Raw genomic sequence first — 17,184 nt, 5'->3', positions numbered from 1 at the left:
GACAGCAGCTAGCATTTGCTGAAGAAAGGCTGGCTTCCCAGGGACTAAATGTTGAGGAGAAAGATCCGTGTTCTGCTTTCATCTCCACCCCAGAGAAAAGGAAGGAGCTGATGTGGGAAGACACTGTTGGCCAAAATGCCATTTGTTTGAGTTACTAATGCAGCTACATTGTGACATCAGTTGGCATCAGGAAAGTACACATCTGTAGCCAGCTTTCTTGGGCCACCAGCCCCCAAATCATGACAGAGAAGCTTATTATTAATTATGAATTCTTGGCATTAGCTTAGGCTTGTTTCTAGCTAGTCTTTTTTTCCCCCTTTAACTTAAGTTAACCCATTTCTACTAATCTATGTGCTGCCCCGAGGCTTGTTTACCCCATCTAAATATTGTCCGTTCTGCTTTTCTGCTTCCTCCATGACTGGCTGGCTCCTGGCTGGCTGGCTGGCTGGCTGGCTGGCTGGCTAGCTGGCTCCCCTTTTCTCTCTGCCTGCCAGCCCCACCTATCCTTTTTCTGCTGAGATATTAGCTGTTCAGCTTTTTATTAGACTGACCAGATGCCTTAGGCAGGCAAGGTAAGACAGCAACACATCTTTGCATAGTTAAACAAATTCAGCATAAACAAAGGCAACACATCTTGGGTAGTTAAACAATTATTCTATTCCACAACACACATCAGCAGATGGAGACTCCACATTCTCTGCTCTTGCCCTTGGTTAGCTGCAACTGAAACTTGGGGTCTTTGAATCTGTAGTACAGGGTTTTTCATTCTTTTCATGTGATGGGTTATTCTAGGGTATCTTTCAGGAGCCAGTTGGGCTGAGACACAATGCTGTTTGAAGAAACTGATGTCACTGCAATGTGTCTAGTCTATCTTGCTCAAACAGTGCTTGTGAGGACCTCTTGACAGCAGTCATACTTTTGGCTTTAGCTTATTTGGAAATATTTTGGGCATAGGGCATTTATGTATAACTCCATTTTCCCTGAGCAGAGTGACGTTCGCTGGACAGTATGTTTGGATTAAAGATGAATACTGTTGTTGGAGAGCGTGTTAGAGCTTTGATTCTCAGGCAGCCATTCACAGTCCCCTCCCTGCCTTTGCTCCGCGAGCTCTGTGCATCAGGTGGTTCCTGGCCAACACTAATCCCCACGGTGTTTTCTTTCCCAGTTGTCACAGATGAGACCTTGAGCTTCATTCAGAAAAGCAGACGCCTCCTGGTTGTGCTAAGCCCCAACTACGTGCTCCAGGGAACACAGGCCCTCCTGGAGCTCAAGGCGGGCCTAGAAAATATGGCCTCCCGGGGCAACATCAACGTCATTTTAGTACAGTACAAAGCTGTGAAGGACATGAAGGTGAAAGAGCTGAAGAGGGCTAAAACGGTGCTCACGGTCATTAAATGGAAAGGGGAGAAATCCAAGTATCCCCAGGGCAGGTTCTGGAAGCAGCTGCAGGTGGCCATGCCAGTGAAGAAGAGTTCCAGGTGGTCTAGCAGTGACAAGCAGGGCCTATCCTATTCGTCCCTGAAAAACGTATGAAAGGGAAAGCCAAGGAGCAAAAAGAACAAATGGGCTCATGGGAGGAAGAGCCCCCCTTCTTCCCTCCCAGGCTGTGGCTTCATAGATAGAAAGAGAACCCTATCTAAGCCCCTCATAGGGAAACATCCTAGGGATTGTGTGACTGGCAGTTTTGCTTGTCAGGCCAACTTAAGGGTAAGAGTGATGTTCTCTACAGTTTGTCGCCAGATCTAACGCCATTATGCTCTTTGCGAGTCAAAGATGTGTTCGATGCATCCTTCGTCTCACTTCCTCCCTTTCTTCTAATCTCTTTGTAAAAATGTCACCATGATGGAGCCCCTTTGCCCAGTGACTCGAAGCTCCTTTAAAGATAGGTTACAGGGAGTATCGCCTGTTTCTCCGTAGGATTTTCCTTGAGTTTTATTTTATTTTCAGTCATCCATTGAACATATCACCAGAGGTTAAATCTATTCCAACTGAGGATAATTCACTCCGTTGCTAATTTGTCTGTTGAATCCACCGCCTCAGTAAGACTAACAGTCAAACTACAGCTGTTCCTCATGGCGGATTCAGTGGCAAGACCCCTTTTGTACTACTAAAACCACATTTCCCTTGTCTCAGGTAATGGATTAGCATAGTTATAAACTTGACAAAGTCACAGCTTCTGCCTTATCATCGTAGCTTCTCAAGGATGTCCAGAGAGAGAGGTCCACACTTGTCAGTCTGTCTCCTTACCTATTGTGTCCATCGTCCACACTTCATAGGAGGCACCAAGCTTTTACTGGTGCTAACGGAAAAGGGAGAAAAGGCCAAAATGCTCTCAGAGTGTTCTTGACACCGGAAGAGAACAGGGAGCAGGATACTTGCAGTTTGTCTTTTAATTCCAACCTTACTAATGGGAGAACCAGGAAAGTGGTTAATCCCTGCTCATTCACACCTCTTCATTATGAAGCGGAGTTGAGAGGTAGCGATTTTCCTTTTGGCATTGCTATTCTAAAAGAATGACCACGTCCAATAATTTATTCACGAGTACATGTAGTACCTTGTTCCAAATAAATCACCCTGAAAGTCACTGTTGATGAAACTGCGATTTTTTAGTTTTAAGCAGAGGTTTACTTATTCCTCAGACTTGTAAAAGTGAAAACTAAGTACATTTACGTTTAGAGTGGCCAGTTTCTACATCATGTCTAGCATGTGTGTATACATATATGTATATATATAAATGTATATATATATATATACATATACACATCTGCAATATCGGTACATGTGAATTTTATGTGTGTATGTATATAGAAGTTCCCACAAACTATGTGTATGGGTGTATATCCATTTGCCTATAAATTATCTGTGTGTATGTATTTGGGGCTATACATAATTACACACATATATCTTTAAACAACCATTGGTATATTATTAAAAGCCAGTAGAATTATTGTCCAGTTTTAAAATTTATGTTTATAGTGCAATGATTTTCTGTTGGTGCTTTCATTCCACTACTGTTTTATTTGTGACTTCTTGGTTCTCTGTGTATAGTTATCATAGATCTTGCCTCCCCTGGACTAGTATGAATGACTTACTGTTCCTACAGTTGATCTGGGCTGCAGGGCTATCTCTTGTCCGAGGACCTCCCATTATCACTGTTCAACAGTAGGCGGTCACCTGATATCAGTTGATGTTCTATTACATTTTCTGCGAGACACATTTAGAGTCTAAGTTATGTGAATCTCAGTGCTCAGCTGTGTGGACTACTGACTGATGAAGAAAAACAGACATAGCTATAAATGAGTCTGAGTATCCCATGAAACGCAACTCCTAACTTAAGGAAGACTTTATCCAAGTTGTGTTAATGTTAATAAGAAATTCTGGAATTTTCTCTTATTTTAAGTGTTCATCAGTACTGATGCCTGCAATAAATTATTGCTCTGTGTTAGAATTATTGGTTACTCTAAATTGAAAAGAGTTCCCTTGTGAATCTTTGACATAAAAAGTATAATATATAATCTTTTTCAGTTTTTTGAAAGGTTAGTGATTTTTGTTATTTCAAATAATTACCATTTCCACTAATAACCCTTTAATCACAGTACCAGATGAAAGCTGGCCCCAGATAAGCTTTGAATGTTACTTCTAGCATTAGCTATAGGAAAGCAAGGGGCAAGCCCCTCACCGCAGGCCAGTCTCTGCGCTGTGTAGTTTCTGCCCTGCTGGATTCTGTACTCAGCCCAACTGCTGTTCTATACCCCTAGAAATGCTTCATGGTTTCCTATTTATACTCCTCTTTGTTGTACTGACCCTGCTCCAATTCTATAGTGTAACGCATCTCAAACCTAAAGAACGTATCTCTTCCTAAGAGAACTTAGTTTGAAGACTCTTGTCTGAGTTTCAGAAGATGTTCCATACAGAATAGCAGAGCTCTGGAGGAGGGGTCACACACTTGTCCTAGGAGGGCAAGAAGATATATCATGTCTCTTATGAATAAAAAAAAAAAGAGAAAACATCCTCCATAGTTTTAGGTTTATGATAAAGGGAACGTCTGCACCCAGGTTAACAAAGAACCATGCTATATAGAGTGTCTACTCACACAGTCACATGTGGTTTATTTAATTGTCTTTTGTACTTTAAACGACTCCCTGGGATTCTAATAATAAAGTACTGTCCTCTACTGGGAAACAAAGCATCACTCCACTTGTTACTTACGCATCGGTTTCCATAGGTTTTAGTACTTTATGATTGTCTTTTTAATTTTATTCATACACATTTGTATTTTCCATTTTCATTTGATTTGTATATTTTCATATTTTTTACAATAAACCATTTATTTTCAACTTTGAATTTTATTTTGTGCATGTGTTTTGTGTCCTTATATTTTTTGTCTGGGATTGAGAAATAGGAGGGAAAAAAAGAGCAATTATGTTTACAAAAATAAATGAAAGAAGTTGTAATAGCGAAATATTTATTGAGGAATAAGAAAAATGTGAACTTCGTATCAAGAACATTGCCTCTGCATATGAGTAAAAGAATTGCGTAAGTAGAATGAATAGTCCAGTACATTAGATGAGTGGGGGCAGGGAAGCAAAAGCCATACTTGGTAATAACTTTAAAGCAAAACCACATTTATTTCTCTGGTTTCGGCTTCAAATGCCACTAATGCACAGAAAACTCTTACTAGTCAACAAAAGAAAGGAGCCAGGATGCATGGACCACAGCCACGAGGACACGGTTTTCTATTCAGTTAATAAACAATTGCCAGGCAGGATTGAAAGGCAACAAAATTCTCTACTATGGGCATATAGGATCCCCATTCCAGGAAATGTACATCTTATTATATTTTTGTGTATAGATGTTTTGCATTGAATGCATTGTAACCAGTCTTAAGTTGCTTCACCCTTCAATCTGTTTAGAAGACTTGGGATCGGCACTCATTGCATTGATGTCATCAATCTCACTATCACTTGCCTAATTAAATTTCTCAAGACATTTTCTCCATTCAGTTGTCTACATCCCTAACCAAGCCAAGTATGCAGCACGGAATGAAAGACATGTTCAGCTGCTAATCTAGTGTTTCTTTTGAAGCATTTTTAAAATTAGATTGTTATGTATTTATTTTCTATCCCTATGTGGGGACGGCATATGTACTAGTCAGTTCTCATATTCTGCCCAGGGATCAAACTCAGAATGACAGGCACTTTCACCTACTGACTCATCTTACTAGCTCTGATTTTTATGTTTTGGCCAAATTATAAAATTAACTGATATATTTATTGATTTTTTATCAGTTCTTGATATAGCTTTAGAATATAAACAGTAAGTTCATGATAGTAATGGGGTTTAAATTTTCTATGCATTTAGTTTATAATAGCTGCAGACAAGAACAATTACTATTAATACAGACTCACAATCTCTTTGACCATTGCTAATTTTTGTTATGGCCCTATACTTTTGCTTTTATCATATGCGTTTTATAGAAAAAGAATCAAATATAAAGGTATTAAAATAAAAAGGAGATCAAGGAAAAATAAATAGTTGAATTTAGATGGTTCTTCAGTGTTACTCTGTTTTTAAAAAGGAGGAAAGAAAGCATTAGAGGGGAGGTTTTTCTATAAAAACCCTAGCAAAGGAAAATCATCAGATTCAAAGTTTTCTTGTAGATGAATGTGACTTCCATGGCTATTACAATTTTTGAAGGCATGCTTTTCCTTAAGGATTATAGAGTTCTGGATCAGAACCAAAGTTTAAAAAACATCCTAATGATTCAAAGAAATGAACCCATTGCTGTATAATTAGACCTCATTCTTCTGAGCCCAACAATAAATCACCTAATTCATTATGCCTCTACACAAACTCTAACATCACCCTCATCCTCAAATGTGAAGCTTTGAAAATCTGGGAGGAGTTTGAAAAAGTATAAAAGGAAGCTGCTTGTTTCTAAAGTATGAAGAGAAGATCTGAGCACAGGAGAAGCCCCATCTTGGGAGCAGCTCTATTCCTTTGTCAGGGTCTCTTTCCATCACTCAGATCTGCATCCACACTGTCCTCTTCCAAATGGAAACCTTCCACTTTGTTGAAAGGTACAATATTATTTTTTTTAATTCCACAAGCCCAAGACAATGTTTAAGACCTGTCTTTTACTTGCACCCATGGTTCACCCACTGAAAACAACACACATTTTCCTAACTTTATTACTTAGCTTTGGTTACATGCACACTGTGGGATTTGACTGTATACGTTTCCTATGTTGGAAATCTCGCCATATTGTCCTATTTTCTAGGTTATTTTCTTTTTCTCATGATCCAGGTAAAGCAGCAGACTCCTCACAGGTGTGTTCTCTAATACATTAAAGGCATTTCTTAAAACCTGAGTAGGGGGAGATGGGACAAGGGAGTTGCCAAAATACACACATACACACATGCACATCTGCATACATACACATGGTTTTGAGAACTGAAAATTTAAATCTTTCAATATCAGAACAAAAAACTTCCTTCACTGATTAGAAAGAATGAGTGGGGAAGGATCCTGGCTTCCTCATTTCTCTCAAGTTCATGGCAATCAAACTCACTGCAAATTCTCATTGTCTTATGGAGACAAAAAAAAAAGCAAATCTAACCTCAGCACCGAAGGCGATATGTTTTCAAAGTTGTCGGCAGTAAGTGTTACATGGGTGGGATTTCTTTCCCACCCATGATCTAAGACCCTTCTCTAAGTCCCTGCATTTCATACTGGGTTAGATACTGCATTAATTGGAAGAATTTTCCTTTGGGTCCTATCCATGTCCCCTCGGCAAACATTAGAATCAAGTACTCTGCCAGAAGTCTTAATTAATTGATTGATTCTTAGCTACCACGGTGGCATTTGGCTCTTTAATTGACTTTAGGCCACTTCTTTACACACACACACACAAACACACACACACACACACACACATAGAAGAAAGAAAAGCAAGAGAAAATTGAAGCAACAAAGATGGGAAGGCAGCAGGAAGGAACGAACAAGGAAGATAGAATATTTTAGTTGATAGAAACCAATCCTGTGCTCAAAATGTTAAGCACCTGGGGCTGGCTGCAACTCAAGATCTAGGGAAGTGGTAATTCCCCAGGTAATTTGGCAGTCAAACATTCTGAAGAAGTAAGTATGATCTTGTTATTTAAAATATTATTATTCTATAAGACATATATACAGTTTGAATTATTCACAGGGATGATGATGATGATGATGATGATGATGATGATGATGATGATGATAAGGATGGAGGGTCTGGAAGTTATGTCTGGAATAAGATAAGAGTAAATACCTGAAGTCACATGATCCAGCTGTAAGAATACAGTAACATCACAATAGCACCTAGCTCCTTTGAGCTTTTCTTTGAAGACATCTGGTCTAAGGCCACCAGATAAAACTAAAGCAAATGAGAATTCTAAACCAAGAAATGCTTTACAAGCAGAGAGTAGACTGCTTTCTGAAATAGTTCATCTAATTCTCCTTCCCTTTATTTTCATGATCTATCAGGGGAAGATATTTTCATGGCATTTTATGATAGAGGAAGAGACCATCTGCAGTGGAAGGAAGTGTTGTGTAGGGAGAGAGATTAAGTTCAAGCAACTCCTCTTTCTAACAGGGAACAAACTCTTACCAATTGTCAGTAAGAATGGTGTGGATGAGATTACTTGATTTCTTAGTTTAACACTGATATTCTATTTTCTCAAAAGCATGTGCATGCCCGTCTTTTGCAGACCAGACAGTGACTAGCTGGGTATGGAGACATCATTACCAGATGCTATGCTATCTTTCCATTTCCTGTAGATACGGTGGAAGCCGTGTTTGATTTCATTCAGCGGAGTCGAAGGATGATTGTTGTCCTGAGCCCCGACTATGTGACAGAAAAGAGCATCAGCATGCTGGAGTTTAAGCTGGGCGTCATGTGCCAGAACTCCATTGCCACCAAGCTCATTGTGGTGGAGTACCGTCCCCTCGAGCATCCCCACCCAGGCATCCTGCAGCTGAAGGAGTCTGTGTCTTTTGTGAGCTGGAAGGGAGAGAAGTCCAAACATTCTGGCTCCAAGTTCTGGAAGGCCTTGCGCTTGGCTCTTCCCCTGAGAAGTCTGAGCGCCAGCTCAGGCTGGAACGAGAGCTGCTCTTCTCAGTCTGACACCAGTCTGGATCACGTTCAGAGGAGAAGTCGTTTGAAAGAACCCCCAGAACTCCGGAGCTTAGAGCGGGTGCCTGGAGTAGCGCCAGCCCAGGGCATCATGTCCAAGCACCGAGGGAAGCCCTCCGCAGCCTGTCGCTGCTGCGTCACCTACTGTGAAGGAGAAAGCAAGAGCCTGGCAGAGATGCATACCCAACCCCAGTGGGAAACACACCTCTGTAAGCCTGCTCTCCAAGAGTCGGAAAATCAGTGGATACAAAATGACACCAGACCCGAGCCAGCTCCCCAGATCTCAGCTCTTGCACGGCACCAGTTTACAGATTTATCCAATAACAATGACTTTTATATCCTGTAATCACTTTATGTGGAGGGTGGCGGCTGCTATTTCTACCAACTCTCCCTGGGTCGCAAACATTTGGGAATAACTGACATTTTTATCTTCTAATAGACTATCAGATTTGTGTCCCCTTTATTGATTTCTAAAAACTATTTGTTTCTAGGAGACAAAAGACCGGAAGCACCTGAATGCAGTTATTGCCTCTAACGGCCTCGGAAGAGCACACTCTTCTCGGGCCCTAGAAGGTCAGTATGTAAAAGTTGCCTAGCGTCTGATCTTGCCCAGTGGTTTAAAAGTAGCTCAGAACTGGGGTTTCCTTATGACGTGGGTCGGTAAAGTATACTTGGGCTTTGACAGAGGGTGTGTGTACCCAAGAGAACAGGGCTTTGACACTCACAAGGTGTGTGTACCCAGGGGAGCAGGGCTTTGACACAGGGTGTATGTACCAAAGGGAACAGGACTTTGACATTCACAGGGTGTGTGTACCCAAGGGAGCAGGGCTTTGACACAGGGTGTATGTACCAAAGGGAACAGGACTTTGACATTCACAGGGTGTGTGTACCCAAGGGAGGGACTTGAAAAGGAGCAGGTGCTGGTGGGTACTGTAGGGCAGCGCTCAGCAGCAAACCTACAGCACATTTTGCCCTCCCCCTCCCCCCAGGATCAAACTTTCTCAGAGAAATTTATGCCTCCTATTGCCTCCCTGTAAATAGTGTGCTCTGAACTTCCTAATGTTGTCAGTCTTAATAAAGGTATATTTTTTATGTCATGTCTTTTGTACTAACAGATTTCTAATGCCCTCTCCTCATTTTGCATTTTCTGACTTTTATATTCAATTCTAAAGAATATTCCAACTCAAGAAATTGAGATTTGGATTAGGTAGAAAATGTAAGAGGTCATTTTGTTTTGTTTTCTTTACTTCTTCTGGTGTGTATCTATGAAAGTACCAAAGACATTGAGTTGGCAGTCTATGAGAAGCGGAGCTTAAGTAAGGATCTTACTTTGTTTGGACCAAAGCAGAAAAGTTTAGTATTGGAATGGAACTGTAAGTAGGGTTTGGTGCCTACACCTTTTCTTCAATATTTTGAAAAGGGATGTTGAGGTCATGTGCCTCCCTCCCAGGGGCAGAAGGTAAGAGAAAAGGAAGAAAGAGGACAGATGTAGGTTTAACTCCCAATGACTCCACCCAACAGCAGCAGGATGGAATGCAGGTTCAGAGTATCAGACTTTTCTGCAAACATTCTAATCACTATAAAAGGCTCTTGGCAATTTACTTTCAAGTAGGGGTCCTACCAGCATCCCTTGAGCTTGCAGACAACTGGCGACCATAGGAGTGCTCACTCAGCTCTGCTTGTTTCCTCTGAATTAGACCCTGTAAGGCAGATTGTCCAGTTTCCTTTATGAGGTCCCACACATTAATATTGGAATGCATCCTTGCAATTATATCCTGGCTTAAATCTAAAAAAATAAAGCCAAAGAGTAAAACTAGACAAAACAAAACAGACCAAACAAACAACACAAAAACCTTCATCTGTGAGATATATTTATCCTGAGGGTTACTAGTATGTAATTTCTGGGCAAACATATTCAGCCAAAGAATGTATGCTGAAATAGGGGTGCAAGCGCCATTGGCAACTGTACCTTGGAAGTGCAAGTTGGCTATGAGAACATCTGGAAAGTGTGTATTCCCTCTCCACGCTGAAAACATCTGGCCTTCATAATAGGATTGATACGATAAATCCTCCAGCCCAGGAGACAGCTGAGAATCAGTGTATCTTCTTGCCGCTCAGTATGCTCCATGTTTACTACAAGAGTGTTACAAGCACAAAATCTGCTGCCTCTGAACAGAAGTAAATAAAAAACAGCAGCAGACAATATTTGATGCTAGCAGACACCTTCAGTGTAGCAGCCTCTTGCTGCTAGTGTGCTTGGTCCAGAGACAGCCTCTCAGCCAAACACAATGGGAATGGTAGACAGATAAAGCACAAGTGAGAAGCCTGCATTTTATCTGTTGAAACAAGAATTAGCCCTGTCGAAAACACTAATCACTCTGGAAGATCTGCCCAGATGTGATACTCAGCAGACAAGACTCGGCACCTCCTAAGGTCTCATCTCAGGTTGCATCATTTTCTAAAGAGATGTTCAAATGCCTCAACTTAGCTACCAGAAAATGGGTAATATACACGACTTCAAATTCTATGAGGGGAGGAAATAATCTTATTTCTTATTAACATACACACTGTAAAATACCTTTGGAAAATTTAAAAAATTACTTTTGCCACTTATGCATAATAATTTAAACATTCTTAAAAGTACTCCTTGCAAATTTCATCCGTGAAGCTAGAGACTGGATCAGCGGTTGAGAGATGACTGCTCTTACAGAGGAACCCAGACTTGGTTCACAGCACCTACATGGTGACTCATAACTGTTTGCACCCAAAATTCCAGGGGATTCAGTGACTCTTGACTTCTGAGGACTCCTGAACATGTACTGCACATACACAGAGTTAGCACACAAAATAAAAGTAAATAAGTATTAGAAATATAAGTAAATGAAGAAAAGAAAAATTCATGCCTGTATACAATGAAAGATGATCATAGTCACCACTAGTCCCCTTTGCAAACCCTCCCTTAAGACTGATAGCAAGTCCCTTTTCCAACTTCAAGTCTTAGAAAAAGAATTGCACACTAAGCCCAGCTACCAATATGTGTATAGATGTAGGGCCAGCAACTGAAGCACAGGTACCACTGACCCAAGAAGTGTGATTGTCCCTAAACATTGCTTGCACAACAGCTCCACTGCCATTCATGCTAGAGTGTGGTTGGCTTGTGTAGAGAGCCACAGCTGCTCTGAGTTTGCAAGTGCAACAGACGTCTCATGTCTAGAACAAAGCATTTCACAACAGTCCTTTCTATTTTACAGCCTTTATAACTTTTCCTGCCTCCTCTTCCACAGTGTTCCTTAAGCCTTGGCCGGGTGATTGGTAAAGTTGCCCTTTCTAAGGTTGGGTAATCACTGTCATTTATTATTACACTGATGAGTTATGAGTATCTGCACTGCAAAAATAAAAAGCTTTTTGACCAGCATAAGTCTATGGTTATAAATATAACTATTTCGAAGGCAATTTAATTGATAATGCAACCATTTTACAGCATAGAAAGTTCCACCTAAGGTAAGGCCTATGCATCTCCCTAACCATGGAGTTTGACCATATTTTAAATACCAGGCATGTCTTAAATGCCTGGCATGTTGCAGGCCTCAAATCCAATCAGAAAGTAGTTGGTTACTCCATAAACATAATGCCACTGTTGCAGCAGTGAACGTGACTTTCTTGGAAGGTTGGTATTGTGTCCTGCAGTGTTCAGTGTTGAGTAAGACAGTTGAGATCTTTTTCCTCCAGTAGCCTGCAACAGCACCTTCTGACCCTATAAAAGCTAGTCAGCAAACAGAAAGTTGCCTGGGAGGTGTCAGATTGATGTCTCTAGGTCCTGCAGAATCATTTTCTTGGGAAACAAAATAAAATAAAATAAAGAACTAAAGGCAGAAAAATGAATGTGAAATACAAGTTCTGTTAAACAGCTGTGTAATTTTGGAACTCTCAAAGCTAAATTTTTACAGTGATTTTTTTTAAAGATATAAGCACATAGTTCACAACATAAAGTCGTATTTTGAGGCATTTGGCTATCTAAGAGTCTGAAAGACAATGACCTATATTTTAAGTTTATGAAGAAAGACTCAGAAATTAGCATTATTCTTTTATCTGTCATGCCATAATAGTGTGATAGTCAGTGTCATGTATTTTAATGTAAATAAAAAGAAATTTTACTTATGGACCATGACTATCTTTGAAATGGTATAATTATTGGTTAAGTGGACATGTCATTATGTAAGAAATATCATTTCTATTTAGGAGCATGATTTTAAAGTCAAGTGCAGTCTTCCTTATCTCTTTTCTCCCAGGTTTTGATCTCTCTGAGCCTTGGTGTTCTGGTAGCCAAAACAGAAGTAATATTATGAATCTTACTGGATGTGTTGAACATTAAATGACATTCTACAAACTTAATTAGTATGCAACATTTCCTTTTTATTTTTGTAAATTTGTCCTAATTCAACATAGAACAAGAAACTGTATTCAGGGTAAGTGGCTTTCCCAAGGGTGTTCAGAGAGTTAACACCCTAATCTCAGCTTCTAACATACATTCCAGGGCCAGTTCTCAAACCAACCCTGGTGGGTGCATGGAAAAAAAAATTTTCCAAGCCTCCTACGTGGAACTATTTTATCATGACCATGTATATCACAATATAAAAAAAAAAACAGGCACATTAGAGTTTTCTATAGGAACAGAATAAATAGAATGGAGTGTTTGTATGTGTGTGTGTGTGTGTGAGTGTGGAAGGGGAGCAGGTCTATTAGAGTGGCTTATAGGCTCTGGTCCGGGTAGTCAAGCAATGTCTGTCTCCTGACGGAAAGGCCAAGAATTCGATAGTTATTCAGTCCACAAGACTGGATGAACTGGTGCTGGCTTCATAAAATTTTAAAGAACTACTGGTCTTTAGTCTACACTGTAACATAAAGAAATGGATTATACTACCAATGAAGGGGGAGGGGTGTCAGCAACAGCATGGATGATTTTGCCAGTAAGAGTGAAGTCAAGCAGGCAAAAAGCAAATACTTGCTTCTTCAAAGGAATTTTACGTAGACTGCCAGCAGAAGGTGTGGCCCAGACTCAGTGTTGTTCTTTCCATGCCAAACAATAGATAGCACCAACAAAATCCATCACTAGCATGACAAGCTGCTGGGGTTTTAGTTGATGTTGGATGTATTCAAGTCAACAACCAAGACTATCCATTACAAGAAAGATCTACACAGTGTTGTGTTATAGCAGGTATCTAGTGGATCATCTAAACTTGTTGTATTATGATTTTATACAACTTTGTTTTCATATATAGTAACATTAAAAACTAGAATTACTGTCCTCTGGACTTTAAAATCATGCTTTTAAATTTCCCCCAAAGTAAATATAAAAGTGTATTACCTGTGTACATTAAAACCAGAATTTAAGTTTTTAAAGCTGTGATACACATTATGAGTTCCTCTTCTTACAACTACTAAGACCTCCAGTAATAATAAATTTCCTTCCAGATAGATGATTTGAAGTGGTTGGATAAACTAAGATTCCAGGCTAGAAATAACTTGAACTAATTATTACAACATGCCACAAGGTAAATAAAGAGGTAATGTTTGCAAACTGTTGTGTCTCTGGGAGTCCCTTGGGGAACACCTCCACACTGAAGACATAAAAACACTTCACTACAGTGGTGTTTTCCTAAGCTGGGGCACACAGTTTATATGGCTGCCTTTTCTGAGTGTGCCTTTGGTAATTTGAATAAGGTAGGTACCCCTTGAGTCTCTCGTGGAAAACTATTGCCTACAATACATTTAACACTTTTCATATATCCTATAGTGTAGTTCAGATTGTGAGAAAAAACCAATTGCCCTAATCTTGACAAGCTCCAGTCTCTGACGCACGTATAGCAGAACCATTTGTACTCACGTGGAAATGCGCATATCCTGCTGCTGCAAACCAATGAACTCTGTGAGTGTCACAAAGGCTGGGCAAAGTGTCGCTAAGGCGGGGCAAAGCATCACTGAAATTTCTCAGGGGATTCTGATGCACAGATTGTTTAAGAACCATTAATTTTTACCTCTCTTTTACCCTTGTAGGCTCTGATTTTCTCCAGCCAAGGAGGACTACAAATCATCCTTTTAACAAAGTGTGTGCAGGCAATAGCTGAAAATAAAGGGCCTGTTTAGACCTTGGAATTGTCTCAGCACAAGCAAACAATCGAATAGAGTGGTTGGTAGAGTGTATTTATAACCCATGAACTATCTAACACTGCTTTTCAGAACTTGGTGAGAGTGTTCCAGCCATCATCTACTAGAGTAAGATAAGCTATGCTGGTCTAAGATTTCAATAACTTCCCATCCCATATCTTACTTTTGCTGATGCTAAATGTCCAGCATAGGGGCTTGCAGTTTTTTTGTGTTTGCCATGTGAAATGTGTAGCTTGCAGTTGTCCTATAATTGAACTTAAACGGACGCCTCTTATTTTCTTTCCCTTATGTTTTATTAACTAGAACTATCTCCAAGGTCTTGATCCAGTCATATAGAAACCTACAAAATATGTTCTACAGTCACTAGGAAGGGAAAATTACATTGACCTTTATGAACATGTAGCATTGTCTTCTACAAATGAGATAAGGTTGAGATATTTAGATAGAGTGATGAAGCAAAGAGAGACCTTCAGTCTTCTTTCTGTTACTTCATATAATAAAACAACAAAAGGCTCAGATGCTCACGTCCAACCTGAGTATGCCAAGTTATCAAGATGAAAGTCCACACAGAAAAGAATAAAACTTGCATGTAAGTGCTCCCTAATTGAACGTTGTTGACAGACATCATTACAATAATTGCAGTTTTTCTTATAAGAGGAAGCATGTCCTATAATCTGAATGCTATCATGTTGGGTTACATTTCCTGGCTTTAGTTAGCACCCTTAAGAATGTGAAGCTCAAACTGTCTGCAAATGAGCCGTTTCATTTTGGAAATTGAGGGAGCCTCAGAAGAATTGAAGGCATTTAGAACACAGCAGAGCATGTAACATGGTCATTAGAAAGCATCATTGATCCATTTATCTAAAGAGTTAAACAGGGAATTCAAACTGAGGGTGTTGAAGCTCAGATGAGCTCAGTGGAGACCAGTACCTATGGGTATCATGGAGTCTGCGACTCCTTTCCTTGCATTTTCTCTCGTTCTGATTGGGCTCTATTGACACTGAGTATCTGAATTTTCACATGTTTTTTTTTTCTACTGTATACAGTATTATTTGGTAATAACTAAAAGCTCTCTATAATTTGGCAAAAAAAATATTTCAAGTCTTGGTTCGTGAGAACAAGCTGCAGTGAACAAAGAAGAATTTTGCTTCTTGGTGTCATAGAGAAATTATTCACTAGTTAAAATCCTTCTAAGAATAGTTCACATAGTTTTGCCTTGAGTACGTCAAACATTTAAAAATACTCAAGTGTAAAGAATGACTTTCTGGAAGATATACATGGGTATAAAGATGAGTATGTGAACAACATCTGCTAGCAGATCTTTCCCTGGATGACTGATATTTCAATACTTTAAAACAATTTCAAACCATGCGTAGTGGACCATTCCTCCAGTCTCAATACCCAGGAGATTAAAGCAGAAGGATTATGAGTTGGAGACCAGTCTGTGCTACAGAGTTAATTCCAGGTCTACCCGGGTTATATAGTGAGACCACAATCTCCAAAATAGAATAAAAAAATAACTCCTGATTTTCATGTATTTAACCCACTGATTTATTTTCAAGAGTGACAGCTAAGTCATAGGATGACTGTGTTTTAGCTGCCAGGGCAAGTAATGCTGAGCCAGAAGTGAACTTAGTCCTGCAGGCCAATTGCACATACTGGCGAGGTGCCCCAGAGAGCCAAGTCTCCCCCAAATGCTTGAGAAACCTGGTATTTTCAAGGATGATGGCTTGAAGGATCTTTACAATTTTTGAATAAGAGTCAATGAAAATTCAGTAATAATATCTTGTATATATGGAATGAAAGAGTAAAAAAATCACTAATATTTCAGATAGTATTATTCCTCCTTAAAGGGTAAAACATGAAACTCATTGTCAAAGGCTGAAAGTGAATTATTTGTCAATGCATAACAAAATCTTTTAGCCTTTTTAGGTCTTTGATTTCATATTGTTTGCATTCTGCATTATGAGATAATGAGAGGATAACAACTAACAACATAAAATTGCGAAAGTAAACAGAGTTTCTAACATGGATAACCAAAGAAGACAATAGTCTTAGTGTTTATTATTTTTATATTATCAGTCCCCTGAAGCAGAAAAGACTATAAAATTCAGTCACTTGGTCAGTGGCAAATTTCACTAAATGATGTCTAAGAAGAAACTGAAGAAAACAGCAAGGACAATCAAGCCTCACTTCCCTACTTTGAAGCACCAGGATAGAAGAAAAAATTGTAAAATCTCTTTGGTATCAACTAGAGTAAGGTGTTGGGTGGGTCTCAGGGCTTAGAGAACAAAGTTAGACAGTTATTTCCATTTCAAGCTTGATATTATATAAAATATTAACTTTGGAGACAGTACATATGATTTGGGATACCAATTATTATAGTGAATGTGCATTTCAATAGCACATGTGTGCTCTCAAATTCTGTTTCTTCATGTTAAGTGGAAATAATATCTACCTCATTGAACTGTTGTAAGGGTAAAATTATTCAATAAATGTGAACTTCTGAAACCTGTAACTGCACATGTGGTGGTGGCATTGTTTTGTCGTCGTTGTCGTCATCATCACCGCCATTACCATCATCACACTCACCTCCTCCTCCTCATCACCACCACCATCATCATCATCACATAATCACACAGTCACATTCATCTCATCCTCCTCCTCCTCATCATCACATAATCACACTCATCTCCTTCTCTTCCTCAACACCATCACCACCATCACCACCACCATCACAACCACTATCACCACCACCATCACAACCACTATCACCACCACCATCACCACCACCATCATCACATACTTACACTTACCTCCTCCTCCTCATCATCATCAGTACAACCAACATG

General features: G+C 39.7%; 1 protein-coding gene across 3 annotated transcripts in view; it reads left to right on the top strand.

Annotated features, from left to right (window-relative positions):
• The window catches only part of Il1rap (interleukin 1 receptor accessory protein), a 157,267-nt gene extending 140,417 nt beyond the window's left edge, over positions 1 to 16,850 (top strand). The window contains exons 11-13 of one of the 3 annotated variants that reach the window (XR_012910087.1): positions 7,813 to 8,376; positions 8,659 to 8,740; positions 14,222 to 16,850. Coding sequence is in view for 2 of the 3 variants with exons in the window: in XM_075967651.1 (XP_075823766.1) it covers positions 7,813 to 8,513 (701 nt within the window). In the remaining variant the exon portion in view is untranslated. Of the gene's footprint in view, positions 1 to 1,165; positions 4,341 to 7,812; positions 8,599 to 8,658; positions 8,741 to 14,221 lie in introns of those variants that run through there. The other 2 variants (XM_075967651.1, XM_075967649.1) reach the window with 2 other exon arrangements.
• Positions 16,851 to 17,184: the final 334 nt, after the last annotated feature.

Source organism: Microtus pennsylvanicus, chromosome 1, assembly GCF_037038515.1.
Source record: "Microtus pennsylvanicus isolate mMicPen1 chromosome 1, mMicPen1.hap1, whole genome shotgun sequence".
Taxonomy (NCBI): Eukaryota; Metazoa; Chordata; class Mammalia; order Rodentia; family Cricetidae; genus Microtus; species Microtus pennsylvanicus.
The sequence above is the reverse complement of the archived record's forward strand: the minus strand, read 5'-3'. Positions and strand labels throughout refer to the sequence as shown.